This window comes from Abramis brama (assembly GCF_963993115.1).
Source record: "Abramis brama genome assembly, chromosome: 22".
In the NCBI taxonomy this organism is placed as follows: Eukaryota; Metazoa; Chordata; class Actinopteri; order Cypriniformes; family Leuciscidae; genus Abramis; species Abramis brama.
This window is the reverse complement of record NC_139984.1, coordinates 6,416,538-6,432,346: the sequence shown is the minus strand read 5'-3', so window position 1 is coordinate 6,432,346 and position 15,809 is coordinate 6,416,538. Positions and strand designations below refer to the sequence as shown.

The 15,809-nt window shown below is 37.2% G+C and overlaps 1 protein-coding gene across 1 annotated transcript in view; it reads left to right on the top strand.

Moving 5' to 3' along the window:
• LOC311072847 (protein sel-1 homolog 3) overlaps window positions 1–13,764 on the top strand; it is a 29,045-nt gene extending 15,281 nt beyond the window's left edge. Inside the window, exons 16-23 of the mRNA XM_084098149.1 lie at window positions 3,863–3,990; window positions 4,203–4,286; window positions 9,732–9,813; window positions 9,909–9,984; window positions 10,597–10,691; window positions 11,075–11,202; window positions 13,017–13,192; window positions 13,426–13,764. Coding sequence (XP_083954275.1) covers window positions 3,863–3,990; window positions 4,203–4,286; window positions 9,732–9,813; window positions 9,909–9,984; window positions 10,597–10,691; window positions 11,075–11,202; window positions 13,017–13,192; window positions 13,426–13,661 — 1,005 coding nt within the window. The 3' untranslated portion in view covers window positions 13,662–13,764. The remainder of the gene's footprint in view (window positions 1–3,862; window positions 3,991–4,202; window positions 4,287–9,731; window positions 9,814–9,908; window positions 9,985–10,596; window positions 10,692–11,074; window positions 11,203–13,016; window positions 13,193–13,425) is intronic.
• The last annotated feature ends 2,045 nt before the right edge of the window (window positions 13,765–15,809 follow it).

Below are 15,809 nucleotides of genomic sequence, written 5' to 3'. Positions count from 1 at the left end.
AAAAAAAAGTTGCTGTCATGTTTCAAAAATGACAAAAAAGAGTTGCTGTCAAATTTTAAAAATGACAAAAAAGAGCTGCTGTCAAGTTTCAAAAATGACAAAAAAGAGTGTCAAATTTTAAAAATGACAAAAAAAGAGTTGCTGTCAAGTTTACAAAATGACAAAAAAGAGTTGCTGTCAAGTTTCAAAAATGACAAAAAAGAGTGTCAAATTTTAAAAATGACAAAAAAAGAGTTGCTGTCAAGTTTACAAAATGACAAAAAAGTGTTGCTGTCAAGTTTCAAAAATGACAAAAAAAGAGTTGCTGTCAAGTTTACAAAATGACAAAAAAAAGTTGCTGTCAAATTTTAAAAATGACAAAAAAGAGCTGCTGTCAAGTTTCAAAAATGACAAAAAAGAGTTGCTGTCAAGTTTGAAAAAATACAAAAAAGAGTTGCTGTCAAGTTTGAAAAAATACAAAAAAGAGTTGCTGTCAAGTTTACAAAATGACAAAAAAAGTTGCTGTCATGTTTCAAAAATGACAAAAAAGAGTTGGTCAAATTTTAAAAATGACAAAAAAGAGCTGCTGTCAAGTTTCAAAAATGACAAAAAAGAGTGTCAAATTTTAAAAATGACAAAAAAAGAGTTGCTGTCAAGTTTACAAAATGACAAAAAAGTGTTGCTGTCAAGTTTCAAAAATGACAAAAAAAGTGTTGCTGTCAAGTTTACAAAATTACAAAAAAGAGTTGCTGTCAAGTTTGAAAAATGACAAAAAAGAGTGTCAAATTTTAAAAATGACAAAAAAAGAGTTGCTGTCAAGTTTACAAAATGACAAAAAAGTGTTGCTGTCAAGTTTCAAAAATGACAAAAAAAGAGTTGCTGTCAAGTTTACAAAATGACAAAAAAAAGTTGCTGTCAAGTTTCAAATATGACAAAAAAGAGTTGCTGTCAAATTTTAAAAATGACAAAAAAGATTTGCTGTCAAGTTTACAAAATGACAAAAAAAGAGTTGCTGTCAAATTTTAAAAATGACAAAAAAGAGCTGCTGTCAAGTTTCAAAAATGACAAAAAAGTTGCTGTCATGTTTCAAAAATGACAAAAAAGAGTTGCTGTCAAATTTTAAAAATGACAAAAAAGAGCTGCTGTCAAGTTTCAAAAATGACAAAAAAGAGTGTCAAATTTTAAAAATGACAAAAAAAGAGTTGCTGTCAAGTTTACAAAATGACAAAAAAGTGTTGCTGTCAAGTTTCAAAAATGACAAAAAAAGTGTTGCTGTCAAGTTTACAAAATTACAAAAAAGAGTTGCTGTCAAGTTTGAAAAATGACAAAAAAGAGTGTCAAATTTTAAAAATGACAAAAAAAGAGTTGCTGTCAAGTTTACAAAATTACAAAAAAGAGTTGCTGTCAAGTTTGAAAAATGACAAAAAAGAGTGTCAAATTTTAAAAATGACAAAAAAAGAGTTGCTGTCAAGTTTACAAAATGACAAAAAAGTGTTGCTGTCAAGTTTCAAAAATGACAAAAAAAGAGTTGCTGTCAAGTTTACAAAATGACAAAAAAAGAGTTGCTGTCAAATTTTAAAAATGACAAAAAAGAGCTGCTGTCAAGTTTCAAAAATGACAAAAAAGTTGCTGTCATGTTTCAAAAATGACAAAAAAGAGTTGCTGTCAAATTTTAAAAATGACAAAAAAGAGCTGCTGTCAAGTTTCAAAAATGACAAAAAAGAGTGTCAAATTTTAAAAATGACAAAAAAAGAGTTGCTGTCAAGTTTACAAAATGACAAAAAAGTGTTGCTGTCAAGTTTCAAAAATGACAAAAAAAGTGTTGCTGTCAAGTTTACAAAATGACAAAAAAGAGTTGCTGTCAAGTTTGAAAAATGACAAAAAAGAGTGTCAAATTTTAAAAATGACAAAAAAAGAGTTGCTGTCAAGTTTACAAAATTACAAAAAAGAGTTGCTGTCAAGTTTGAAAAATGACAAAAAAGAGTGTCAAATTTTAAAAATGACAAAAAAAGAGTTGCTGTCAAGTTTACAAAATGACAAAAAAGTGTTGCTGTCAAGTTTCAAAAATGACAAAAAAAGAGTTGCTGTCAAGTTTACAAAATGACAAAAAAAAGTTGCTGTCAAGTTTCAAATATGACAAAAAAGAGTTGCTGTCAAATTTTAAAAATGACAAAAAAGATTTGCTGTCAAGTTTACAAAATGACAAAAAAAGAGTTGCTGTCAAATTTTAAAAATGACAAAAAAGAGCTGCTGTCAAGTTTCAAAAATGACAAAAAAGAGTTGCTGTCAAGTTTGCAAAATGACAAAAAAAGAGTTGCTGTCAAGTTTGAAAAATGACAAAAAAGAGCTGCTGTCAAGTTTGAAAAATGACAAAAAAGTGATGCTGTCAAGTTTGAAAAATGACAAAAAAAGTTGCTGTCAAGTTTACAAAATGACAAAAAAGAGTTGCTGTCAAGTTTACAAAATGACAAAAAAAGTTTCTGTCAAGTTTGAAAAAATACAATAGAGTTGCTGTCAAGTTTGAAAAAATACAAAAAAGAGTTGCTGTCAAGTTTGAAAAAATACAAAAAAGAGTTGCTGTCAAGTTTCAAAAATGACAAAAAAAGAGTTGCTGTCAAATTTTAAAAATGACAAAAAAGAGCTGCTGTCAAGTTTCAAAAATGACAAAAAAGAGTTGCTGTCAAGTTTGCAAAATGACAAAAAAAGAGTTGCTGTCAAGTTTGAAAAATTACAAAAAAGAGTTGCTGTCAAATTTTAAAAATGACAAAAAAGAGTTGCTGTCAAGTTAGAAAACTGACAAAAAAAGAGCTGCTGTCAAGTTTGAAAAATGACAAAAAAGTGATGCTGTCAAGTTTGAAAAATGACAAAAAAAGTTGCTGTCAAGTTTACAAAATGACAAAAAAGAGTTGCTGTCAAGTTTACAAAATGACAAAAAAAGTTTCTGTCAAGTTTGAAAAAATACAATAAAGAGTTGCTGTCAAGTTTGAAAAAATACAAAAAAGAGTTGCTGTCAAGTTTGAAAAAATACAAAAAAGAGTTGCTGTCAAGTTTACAAAATGACAAAAAAAAAGTTGCTGTCAAATTTTAAAAATGACAAAAAAGAGCTGCTGTCAAGTTTGCAAAATGACAAAAAAAGAGTCGCTGTCAAGTTTGAAAAATTACAAAAAAGAGTTGCTGTCAAATTTTAAAAATGACAAAAAAGAGTTACTGTCAAATTTTAAAAATTACAAAAAAAAGTTGCTGTCAAATTTTAAAAATGACAAAAAAAAGAGCTGCTGTCAAGTTTGCAAAATGACAAAAAAAAGAGTCGCTGTCAAGTTTGAAAAATGACAAAAAAGAGTTACTGTCAAGTTTGAAAAATTACAAAAAAGAGTTGCTGTCAAATTTTAAAAATGACAAAAAAGAGCTGCTGTCAAGTTTGCAAAATGACAAAAAAAAGAGTCGCTGTCAAGTTTGAAAAAATACAATAAAGAGTTGCTGTCAAGTTTGAAAAAATACAAAAAAGAGTTGCTGTCAAGTTTACAAAATGACAAAAAAAGAGTTTGTCAAGTTTGAAAAAATACAATAAAGAGTTGCTGTCAAGTTTGAAAAAATACAAAAAAGAGTTGCTGTCAAGTTTGAAAAAATACAAAAAAGAGTTGCTGTCAAGTTTGAAAAAATACAAAAAAGAGTTACTGTCAAATTTTAAACATTACAAAAAAGAGGTGCTGTCAAGTTAAAAAAAAAAGACTAAGATAGATAGATAGATAGATAGATTGTACATTGGCATCAAGAGTCATGAGTTTGAATTCTCTCATGCTTTCTTCTGTCGTGAGAACTTTATTCTGATGAAAATGTGTTTATGGCAGAAGTGTATGGTGTATTGATCTCAATGCTCTTTCAGACTGCTGCGTTCCAGTTCTTTCTGCGTGCGGCTCAGCTGGGTCACGTGGGCGGCGCTGTGGAGGCGGCATCACTTCTCTCCACTGGAACTGTACGAGGAGTGGCGAGAGATCAAGACAAAGCTGTGCTGTATGTCAGACTCATCTATACTCTCATCTATCACTTCAGTTAGTACAGCGGCCAACTCAAATGGATGATCATTTACTAGAAAAATATTGACAAATTTTACAGATTTGACAAAACTTCTTTATGAATGCAAAAGCTGTCATTTTAATCTGATGGATAGATCGGTGTTTAACAAGTCTTTGTTTCTCTGTTTTGTTGGGTTTCTGTTTCTTCAGGCTGTTGAAGCAAGTCATTGAGATGAACGGCCACCTGGGCTTCATGGTTAAAGAAGCTCTTCAAACTTATCAAAGAGGATCATGGTGAGAGATCCCTCCCTTCATCCATCATTCATCCCTACCTTAAAGTGTCCTTATTATGCTGTTTTAAAGGTTCTTTATTTTGATTTTGAGGTCACCTATAACAGGCTTCAAAGGTCATAAAATTTTCTCAAAAAACAAAAAAACATTGCACATCACCACATTTTTCAATGATTCTCACACGACTCATCTGAAAGATTCAGTCTTTCTAAATCCCTCCTTTCCTGATCTGATTGGTCAGGTGGCCCAGTCTGTTGTGATTGGTCTACTCTGCTCTGATTGGTCAGGTGGCCCAGTCTGTTGTGATTGGTCTACTCTGCTCTGATGGTCAGATTACCTGTTGTGATGGGTCTACTCTGCTCTGATTGGTCAGATGAATCAGTCTATTGTGATTGGTCTACTCTCCTCTGATTGATCAGATGGATCAGTATGTTGTGATTGGTCTTCTCTGCTCCGATTGGTCAGATGGCCCAGTCTGTTGTGATTGGTCTACTCTGCTCTGATTGGTCAGATTACCTGTTATGATTGGTCTACTCTGCTCTGATTGGTCAGATGCTCCAGTCTGTTGTGATTGGTCTACTCTGCTCTGATTGGTCAGATGGTTCAGTCTGTTGTGATTGGTCTACTCTGCTCTGATTGGTCAGGTGGCCAAGTCTGTTGTGATTGGTCTACTCTGCTCTGATTGGTCAGGTGGCCCAGTCTGTTGTGATTGGGCTACTCTGCTCTGATTGGTCAGGTGGCCCAGTCTGTTGTGATTGGGCTACTCTGCTCTGCTCTGATGGTCAGATTACCTGTTGTGATTGGTCTACTCTGCTCTGATTGGTCAGATGAATCAGTCTATTGTGATTGGTCTACTCTCCTCTGATTGGTCAGATGGATCAGTATGTTGTGATTAGACATGTGCCGGTATTCGGTAATGCGATAAATCGCGGTAATGAATATGCACGATATTGTTATCGCAGGCACTTCAAAATACCGTGAAAAATAATAGATCCGAATTTAGATTTTTAGAACGCGCATTATAGATTATTTTCCATCAGCCGCTTAAACAAACACTGTGTATATGCTGCGCGAAACACGTGCGCACTCTGATGTAAACAATCGCCATGTGTATAAGCATGCGGCCGCTTCTAGTCTAATGTAAACAGTCCTCACATAGAGAAGCAGCATGGTGGAAGGAGGAACGCCGCCGCCTACAGTCTATGGCCGCCGCCGATCTATCCGGATCCATCCCGCTTCTAAAAGCAGAGCTGCCAACTCGACGCATTCAGCGCGAGACTCTTCACACGCGACACATCCGTTTTCTCACGCAGAGAAAAGTCGCGGAGCAAAGAGGACACGAAGACCGTCAAACAAGACAGAGCAGGTTACTTTTGATATAACTTTTGATAACAGGAGAACAATTGTGTCACAGAACGTTACATTTAAACCATTTAATGACCAGCAGCATGTTAGATGACTAAAACAAATAGATAAAGAGTATTTTGCTGAATATGTGCACTGCACTTTTTTACATATTTATTATATTTTTACTTGTGTCATTACATAATTGTTATTATAATGAAAACCACATTATATTTGATTTAATTAGTTATTTGTAACCTTTAATAATACCAGCTGATAGGGCTCTACAGTATATGGTTTCATAGCATTATGTGAGATATTTTTTTTCATGAGAAAAAAAATAACATGTGGGCTATCTACTGTAGCCTTCCTAATATTTATCCAAAATTAGTCAATATTGAATCAAGATTTAAATCAAATCAAATACCGTGATAAAAGATCACTCAATTAATCGCAGCATGAAAATGTGATACCGGCACATGCCTAGTTGTGATTGGTCTTCTCTGCTCTGATTGGTCAGATGGCCCAGTCTGTTGTGATTGGTCTACTCTGCTCTGATTGGTCAGATTACCTGTTATGATTGGTCTACTCTGCTCTGATTGGTCAGATGCTCCAGTCTGTTGTGATTGGTCTACTCTGCTCTGATTGGTCAGATGGTTCAGTCTGTTGTGATTGGTCTACTCTGCTCTGATTGGTCAGGTGGCCCAGTCTGTTGTGATTGGTCTACTCTGCTCTGATTGGTCAGGTGGCCCAGTCTGTTGTGATTGGTCTACTCTGCTCTGATTGGTCAGGTGGCCCAGTCTGTTGTGATTGGTCTACTCTGCTCTGATTGGTCAGATGGATCAGTATGTTGTGATTGGTCTTCTCTGCTCCGATTGGTCAGATGGCCCAGTCTGTTGTGATTGGTCTACTCTGCTCCGATTGGTCAGGTGGCCCAGTCTGTTGTGATTGGTCTACTCTGCTCTGATTGGTCAGGTGGCCCAGTCTGTTGTGATTGGTCTACTCTGCTCTGATTGGTCAGATGGATCAGTATGTTGTGATTGGTCTTCTCTGCTCCGATTGGTCAGATGGCCCAGTCTGTTGTGATTGGTCTATTCTGCTCTGATTGGTCAGGTGGCCCAGTCTGTTGTGATTGGTCTACTCTGCTCTGATTGGTCAGATGGATCAGTCTGTTGTGATTGGTCTACTCTGCTCTGATTGGTCAGATGGCTCAGTCTGTTGTGATTGGTCTACTCTGCTCTGATTGGTCAGATGGATCAGTATGTTGTGATTGGTCTACTCTGCTCCGATTGGTCAGATGGTTCAGTCTGTTGTGATTGGTCTACTCTGCTCTGATTGGTCAGGTGGCCCAGTCTGTTGTGATTGGTCTACTCTGCTCTGATTGGTCAGGTGGCCCAGTCTGTTGTGATTGGTCTACTCTGCTCTGATTGGTCAGGTGGCCCAGTCTGTTGTGATTGGTCTACTCTGCTCTGATGGTCAGATTACCTGGGCTGCGTTCAGCCCCGACAAAACGTTGCACAACGTTTTTTAAACAGAAACGGTGATGCGTTGAACACACTGTTCTGATGACGCAAGAGTTGCAACTATGGCAGCTGAGAAGGCCATTCTTTGTGTTCTTTGTGAAGAATTTTCGGAGCCTGATGAAGTCGGTATAAATATGTGTTTAATACTACAAAATATGCCCGATGTTACAGTTACTGCCCTTGCCGCCCAGAACAAAAGAGAACATCCCAATCGAGTGAAGGGATTGCTGAAACTGAAATGGAAGCACACATCTTACCTAATTCAGACTAAATGACTTTATTTGTAGTTCATACTGTTTTAATACCCTGTATTTTCTTTCTCATTTTTAGTAAAAGCACTTAATTACCATTGTTTATTTCTATACCAAATGTCATACACTTGCAATGAAGCTAAAAATATAAACAACTACATCATTATGTTGATATCCTATATTTTTACAATAAAACTTACACAAACATGTCTTCTAATATCCTCAGTTGTTGCATATACCGAGCTGCATCGAACCCATTGTGCGAGTTCACTTTAATACCGCGTGCTTTATATACATGTTGCTGCTGATTGGACTGCAGTTCTGACACACCCACCAAACAAGAGAAAACGTATCTCAAACCCTGTTGCACACCGGTGCACGCCGTTTCCAGGAAACATGACGTTCAACCCGGAAACCGTAGCAAAACGTTGCGCACCGTTTTGAACTTGAACGTGCCCCTGTTGTGATGGGTCTACTCTGCTCTGATTGGTCAGATGAATCAGTCTATTGTGATTGGTCTACTCTCCTCTGATTGATCAGATGGATCAGTATGTTGTGATTGGTCTTCTCTGCTCCGATTGGTCAGATGGCCCAGTCTGTTGTGATTGGTCTACTCTGCTCTGATTGGTCAGATTACCTGTTATGATTGGTCTACTCTGCTCTGATTGGTCAGATGCTCCAGTCTGTTGTGATTGATCTGCTCTGCTCTGATTGGTCAGATGGCCCAGTCTGTTGTGATTGGTCTACTCTGCTCTGATTGGTCAGATTACCTGTTATGATTGGTCTACTCTGCTCTGATTGGTCAGATGACCCAGTCTGTTGTGATTGGTCTACTCTGCTCTGATAGTCAGATTACCTGTTGTGATTGGCCAAACCAGTGCAAGATGTCAGTGCCATATTAGGACTTTTTCACCAGTGCCATAGGCGGCTTCACTTTTCATGGTGATTGGTCTACCGCTTACAGCGCGTGACGGAAACGAAAAGACCATTACCATAACTGAACTTCAGCTCCGGAGGCTTCCTAAAGCTTAGCGATTGTACACACTGTAAAGACAATAATGATGGAGTCGATTTTACCATATCAATCCAAGTCCTGAAACACTGGAATAACTATTTAACTAGGCTAGTGCTTGAGGGCGGGTCAAAGTAGACGTTGCAGACTGTTTACATTCACAGACAGCATCTATCCATACCTCCATCCACCCATCCATCCATCTATGCCTTCATCCATCCATACCTTTATCCACCCATCCATCCATCTGTTTATCCATACCTTTATCCATCCATTGCTTCGTTCATCCATCCATCTTTATCATCCTTCCATACATCCCTTCATCTAACCATCCATACATTTATCTATCCATCCATTCATTCATACATCCATATCTTTATCCATCCATCCTTTTAATCCATCCCCCCTTTATCAGTCATATTTTTAACCATCCATCCATCCATCCATCCATCCATCCATCCATCCTCCCCTTTATCCATCTATTCCTCCATCCATCCATCTCGTCATCCATTGAAATGGGTACTACAGTCTAAATTCTAGATATTGGAGAGGGTTGTTTCTCTCGTCCTCCTCCTAAGACTTGACGCTCACGTGGGTTGCCAGATTGAGGACACGAGCGCAATTGACAATGGAAAGCGACGAGCCTTCCACTGTAAGTTAATCAGCTAATGTCTGCATTTTAATATGCCTCTGGTCATAGAGCTTTTTAGATGGGTGCCAAGGCTTTTTAGTACCGGTAGATCTCTGACCCAGTTCATTTGCTGGCTTCCATGGCTGAAATATGCTGTAATATACTATTGGATAAATTGGCAGTGAGCGGAATCACACAGTCCAAAACAAAAACAGACATTCCGACACAGAACACACATTTCAAATTAGAATAACTGGCTGTACCAGTGTTTTTCTGAGAAACAAGCATTTGAACTTAGCATGTTTCCTAAATATCATTAAAGTCATTAATGTTAATTAAACAACAAAACATAATTTTAACAAAGATGAATCAATATTTAATTTATACAGTGAACACATTAGTGTTATTTTACATTTAAGACCAATTATTAAATTGCTGTACCTAAAAACTATCCACCTACCCAACCATACCTTCGTTCATGCATGTATCGATCCATCCTTCCTTCAGTTCATCTCATTTGTTAAAATAACCCTTATTTCTGCTTTTGTGTTCATGAATATTGTAATGGAAAAAAGTGACAAGCACATTATTAAAAATTATTTTGTGTTCCGCAGAAGAAAGAAACTCATACTGGGTTGAAATGACATATTTCTAAAAGTTTGTGTGGATATTTGTTGTCTGTTCAAGGGATGAAGCATTGGTGAAATATGCCATTCTAGCAGAAACTGGTCTTAGTGTGGCACAGCACAATGCCGCCCATCTGTGTGAGGTGAACATCTTTTATATGTCTCCTAATCAGCCAGTTTCATTTCCTGGTTGTTTTTTTACATATATATACCATTCACCTAATGTACGTGTTTCTAGGTGTTAGGCCACAGTTCTGCCTGTCAGTGGAGGTATCACAACTACTCTACCTACAATCACATCCCTCAGGAATCTGGTGAGCCTCTGCAGACCAGCAGAAATACAGCAGTGACAACTATAACTTACAACTACATCTGTTAGAAGAATCAGGGCTGGTTCACACAGAGTGCGTTTTTGCTTTGAAGAACGCGAGACACAGGCAGTGGAATGGGGAAAAACCGCAAGGTCTCGAGACACGTCTTTTAAAAGATTAACTGAGCGCCGCGTTTTTAGGATGCCGTGTCCAGCGGAGACGCTGCAAAACACACAGGACGCGAGCACAACGGTCATACGCGTCCGTCTAGCGCATTTACAAATAATGGAAAAGTAAGTGCAGTAGAATGGAAAAACGCGTTCTGTGTGAACGGCCCCTAAATATGATTTCATAAACACCTTTTATGACTTTGAATTAAGGCATTCACATTTTCTCCCTGAACTGTGTGATGTTATTTCTACCACATCTCAAAATTCATATCTAGCATTATTTTTAATTTCATATCTTGCATTTTAAATGACATCAATTACAAATCTTGCATTTAAAAAAAAATACAGCTTGATTTGAAATGATTCACAGTAAAAATATTCATGCTGTCCTCCACCCTCTCTCTCTTTCTGCCTTCATCTGTTACTGCTTCTCTGTCTTCTGCAGGTTTGTTGCGGATGGGAGATTATTACAGTAAACTGGCTGATATGGTGAAGGCCATGCACATGTACAGTACAGCAGCAGTGCATGGCAGTCCTCAGGTATATATATATACAACATAGAAATATGTACACTGATAGGGATTCTGCTATACTATTTGTACAGTAGTATGTATAAGTTTGTATGTAGTATGTAAATGTTTGCTCCGCTTTTTTTTACATTATTTACATATGAGTGACAAATGAACAAAAAAAAACAGAAAGTGAAAAAAGAAATTGAGCGGTTTGTTTGGCACAACGTGAAGTGGAATTTAGTTGGCCGATAAGTAATGTCACTTGTTGCATGTAGAATACTACATAGTCTTATTATATTAGCTTTACTGTACAGCTAAATCAACCCACAGACATCCACTCCAGATTTTGTTGTAAAGTATATATATACTTTATATTTATTTATTTTCCAAGTATTTTGTGTGTATTTTCAGGGACACTTTAATCTGGCCATGTTAATTGAGGAGGGTTATGAAGTTCCTGACATCATTCTAGATCAGATGGGAATCTCAGCTGCACACAATATGAACCGGAGCGTTGTTGTGGAAAATCTATTATCCAGGTCTGTGTGTTCTACATGTCATTTGCTTGTTAGTTTCATGTTTTTTGAAGAAAAACTCTTCAGCTCTGAAGTTGATTTGAATTACGCAAAACATGGTGCAAAACAAGTGTATGTGTTTGTGCATGCAGTAGTTTAGTTATAGTATATAGGCCAAATTTATAAACCTCAAAAATAAAAAAGATTCACAAAGGGACTTGATTTAAAGGTAATTTACAGCAAATTTGTAACAAAAGTCTGGGGCCTGTAAGATTTTTATTTATCTTTCTGAAGATCTTTTTATTCAGCAAGAACACATTAAATAGATCAAAAGTGACAGTAAAGACATTTATAAAATTAAAGGATTCTATTTCAAATGAATGCTGAACTTTTAATTCATCAAATAATCCTGAAAGAAAAGCTTTATGGACATAAATAGTCCTCACTTTAGATGAGCTCACACAAATATTTAACTGACAACTACTAAATGTTTTATAACTACCTGAAATAATCATGAATTACAGTAAGAATACGTGTTAATAAAGCATTTATTAACACACTGAGTAACTATTACTATATAATAGTAATGTCTATTATTATATAATATGTCTAAATGATAAGATGTATAAATTTACCTTTAAAGGAACACTCCACCGTTTTTTGAAATATGGCTTATTCACCTTCTTTCCTACATTTAGAAAGGTGGGCAAATGCATTTTTGTCTCCGTGCATGCATTGTTTTAGTTTGACAGGGTCGGCGCTAGCTTAGCTTAGCATAATGAATGGAATCCTTTGTTGCCAGCTAGCATGTCCTGAGTAAAAGTGATATAAAAAATTAATAAAAAACACCTAATTACTTCTTGTGGCCTGCGTATTCACAACGAGTACAAATAGCGATGCAGATTAACACTAGGCGACTTCCTAGGCAGATTTTTACTTATATATTAAGGACTATATTAGGGGGAAGCACAGGCGAAGCACTGCTACTTGGGCGTGATATCTCTGCGCCCAAGTAGCAGTGCTTCGCCTATGCTTCCCCCTAATATGGTCCCAAGTCAATATCTGCCTAGGAAATCGCCTAGTGTTAATCTGCATCACTATTTGTACTTGTTGTGAATACGCAGGCCACAAGAAGTAATTAGGTGGGGTTTTTTTTATTTTTTTATATATCACTTTTACTCAGGACATGCTAGCTGGCAACAAAGGATTCCATTCATTATGCTAAGCTAAGCTAGCGCCGACCCTGTCAAACTAAAACAATGCATGCACTGAGACAAAAATGCATTTGCCCACCTATCTAAATGTAGGAAAGAAGGTGAATAAGCCCTATTTCAAAAAACGGTGGAGTGTTCCTTTAAGTAGTTTATTAATAATTTACTTTTTTAAACAATCTTATGAACCACTGACAACTCCTAAATAACTGGGTTGTAAATAATGTAATACTTTATTTAGAAATTATGTATGAAAAAAGTATGAAAATACAATTATTAAACACATTATAGATATGCTTATAAATCAAGAATAAAGCATTTATAGCTGTATTTATAAACTGCTTATTAATGTTTGTTAATGCTTTATAAATCATGAATTAACTACACTTTTGATTATATCATATTAATATATTTTTATTTTGTACTTTTTAATTTAATTATTTTCTTTCATTTGATGTAAGTAAACATTTCTTTCTTAAAATAGCATGCAACAATAAGCCATTCACAATAAGACAAGCGATGTGCACTAAGAAAGTAAAAATGTGGACTTTAACAACAATGGAAGTGAGTTTAAGGAGTGAAAACACTTCTTTGTGAGCATGAATCTGTTCTCTCTTCCTGCTGTAGATGCAGGGAGTTTGAGGAGGGGGACGTGACTCCCTGTTCTTTAGTCCTGTGGAGGATCCAGTTAATCCGAGCGTGGAGAGACTTCACACACAGCTCTGTTCAGCTGCCGCTGGCCTGTGGGATGGCCGCCATATTCAGCCTTTTCATAATGGCTGTGCTATTACAAACTCTTCTGGGTAAGACATCCACCACTACTGTTAGAATAAAAGAGATATCTAAATAGACATTTCCCTCCTGTTTTCAATTTTAGTATTCACCCAGATTTATTGCTCCAAAAAACGTTTCCCATGATCATTTTCCACTCTCTGAATTAGTGAATAGTATAGTGACCATGTCTGTCAAGCTCCAAAAATAAGTACAATATAAAAGTATCGTAACAGATTTAACTTTTGTACACTTTTACCATCAGCATTTTACTCTACGGTTTACCTGTCAACTAACCAATCATCAGAGAGACGTGGTGAACCAGCAGTCGGCGGGCAAGGAATCAGTCCACAGGAGACCAGTACACATCAGCAGCAAAGAGACCGGCCTACAGCGGCCCACAACAGCCTTTCACTGCAGGAGACATTGGATTTAGTCGTCACAGTGACTGGAGTGTGTGTGTGTGTCATCTTTACGATGTTCATTTCCCATCTGCTTTGAACACTCACCCTTGTGTTTGATAAACACCCTTTACTTTAGGTTACTGCACTGGAACTGAACCAGTATGTTTGCGGTGCAAATAAATGTCACGTGATACCTCAGACTCTTCTGTTTCTGTGGGTTTTCTTTCATTCAAACAGCTACATTTACTTTAAGTTAACATTGCACAGAAGCAGAGCTGTGTATGCACATTTATAAACACAATCTTTAAAGGGTTAGTTCTCCCAAAAATAAAAAATGTATTTTTTTTTTTTTGAGCATTTACTCACCCTCATGTCGTTCCAAACCCGTAATACTTTCGTTCATCTTTAGAAATGAAAGCTTTAGCTTAAGTTCTGCCAGGAAGACTTAATTACTACGTCACTTATTACCTTCATCTCTATCCAATCACGTCTTTATACTTTCTGTATAAAAGATCGGTACTTACACATGTTTGAGTTCGCAGATGCCGACGCGACAACCTCCACCCTCCCCACCACCACCAGGATGGTCCTGTCCATACCTTCCAGGGGGGTCGGCTGCGCCCCTGCCTTCGTCTTCAGGCAGGAGATGCAGATCCGCTACCCTCGGATTACGAACTATGGACGGGGCCTACGCTAAAGAACTTTATAATGCTTGCTGGGCTGTCAATAAATGTATGCTTCGTTACATCATTTTATCTCCAGTCTTTCTGGTAGAACTCAAATTAAGATATTTTTAATGAAATCTGAGAAATCCCTCCATTGACAGCCTACGCAACTACCACTTTGACTCTTCAAAAAGTTCATAAAAAGATCGTAAAACTAATCCATATTAATTTAGCGGCTGAGTCCTAATTTTCTGAAGACATTTGATCGCTTTATATGACCCTAACCCTAACAGATTGAATTTAGTTTTTTATTCACATAAACATTCATCAATGCACACATCAGATACAGGCTGCATCTGAAATTACATACTTGCCTATTATATAGTAGGCGAAAACAGTATGTGACAAACAGTATGTCCGAATTCACAGTACTCATAAAAGAGAAGGCAAAAAGTACCTGGATGACCTACTACTTTTGGCGAGATGTGCATACGATGAACACATCACTATCCCATGAGGCCACTGGAGAGGATTTATGAATGGCAGTGAAGTGACGCAACTGACGCTGGTAGATCACATGATAATGACAACATGGTGAATGTAGTATGTCTAGATTACATTCATACTATATAGAACATACATTTTACTTATTCAAAATAAGTACCTACTTACAGAGTATGTGATTTTGGGCACAGCCACTGGCAAGAACCAATGATGTTCCTTCTCGTGTTACACAACACGTTTGAGCTTCTGCAAGAACCAATGAGGATCATTCTTGTGTTACGCATCACATTTGAGCTTCTGCAAGAACCAATGAGGTTCATTCTCGTGTTACGCATCACGTTTGAGCTTCTGCAAGAACCAATGAGGTTCATTCTCGTGTTACGCATCACATTTGAGCTTCTGCAAGAACCAATGAGGTTCATTCTCGTGTTACGCATCACATTTGAGCTTCAGCAAGAACCAATGAGGTTCATTCTCGTGTTACGCAGCACGTTTGAGCTTCTGCAAGAACCAATGAGGTTCATTCTCTTGTTACGCATCACGTTTGAGCTTCTGCAAGAACCAGTGAGGTTCATTCTCGTGTTACGCATCACAATTGAGCTTCTGCAAGAACCAATGAGGTTCATTCTCGTGTTACGCATCACGTTTGAGCTTCAGCAAGAACCAATGAGGTTCATTCTCGTGTTACGCATCACATTTGAGCTTCTGCAAGAACCAATGAGGTTCATTCTCGTGTTACGCATCACGTTTGAGCTTCTGCAAGAACCAATGAGGTTCATTCTCATGTTACGCATCACGTTTGAGCTTCTGCAAGAACCAATGAGGTTCATTCTCATGTTACGCATCACGTTTGAGCTTTTGCAAGAACCAATGAGGTTCATTCTCTTGTTACGTATCACATTTGAGCTTCTGCAAGAACCAATGAGGTTCATTCTCGTGTTACGCATCACGTTTGAGCTTCTGCAAGAACCAATGAGGTTCATTCTCATGTTACGCATCACGTTTGAGCTTCAGCAAGAACCAATGAGGTTCATTCTCTTGTTACGCATCACATTTGAGCTTCTGCAAGAACCAAT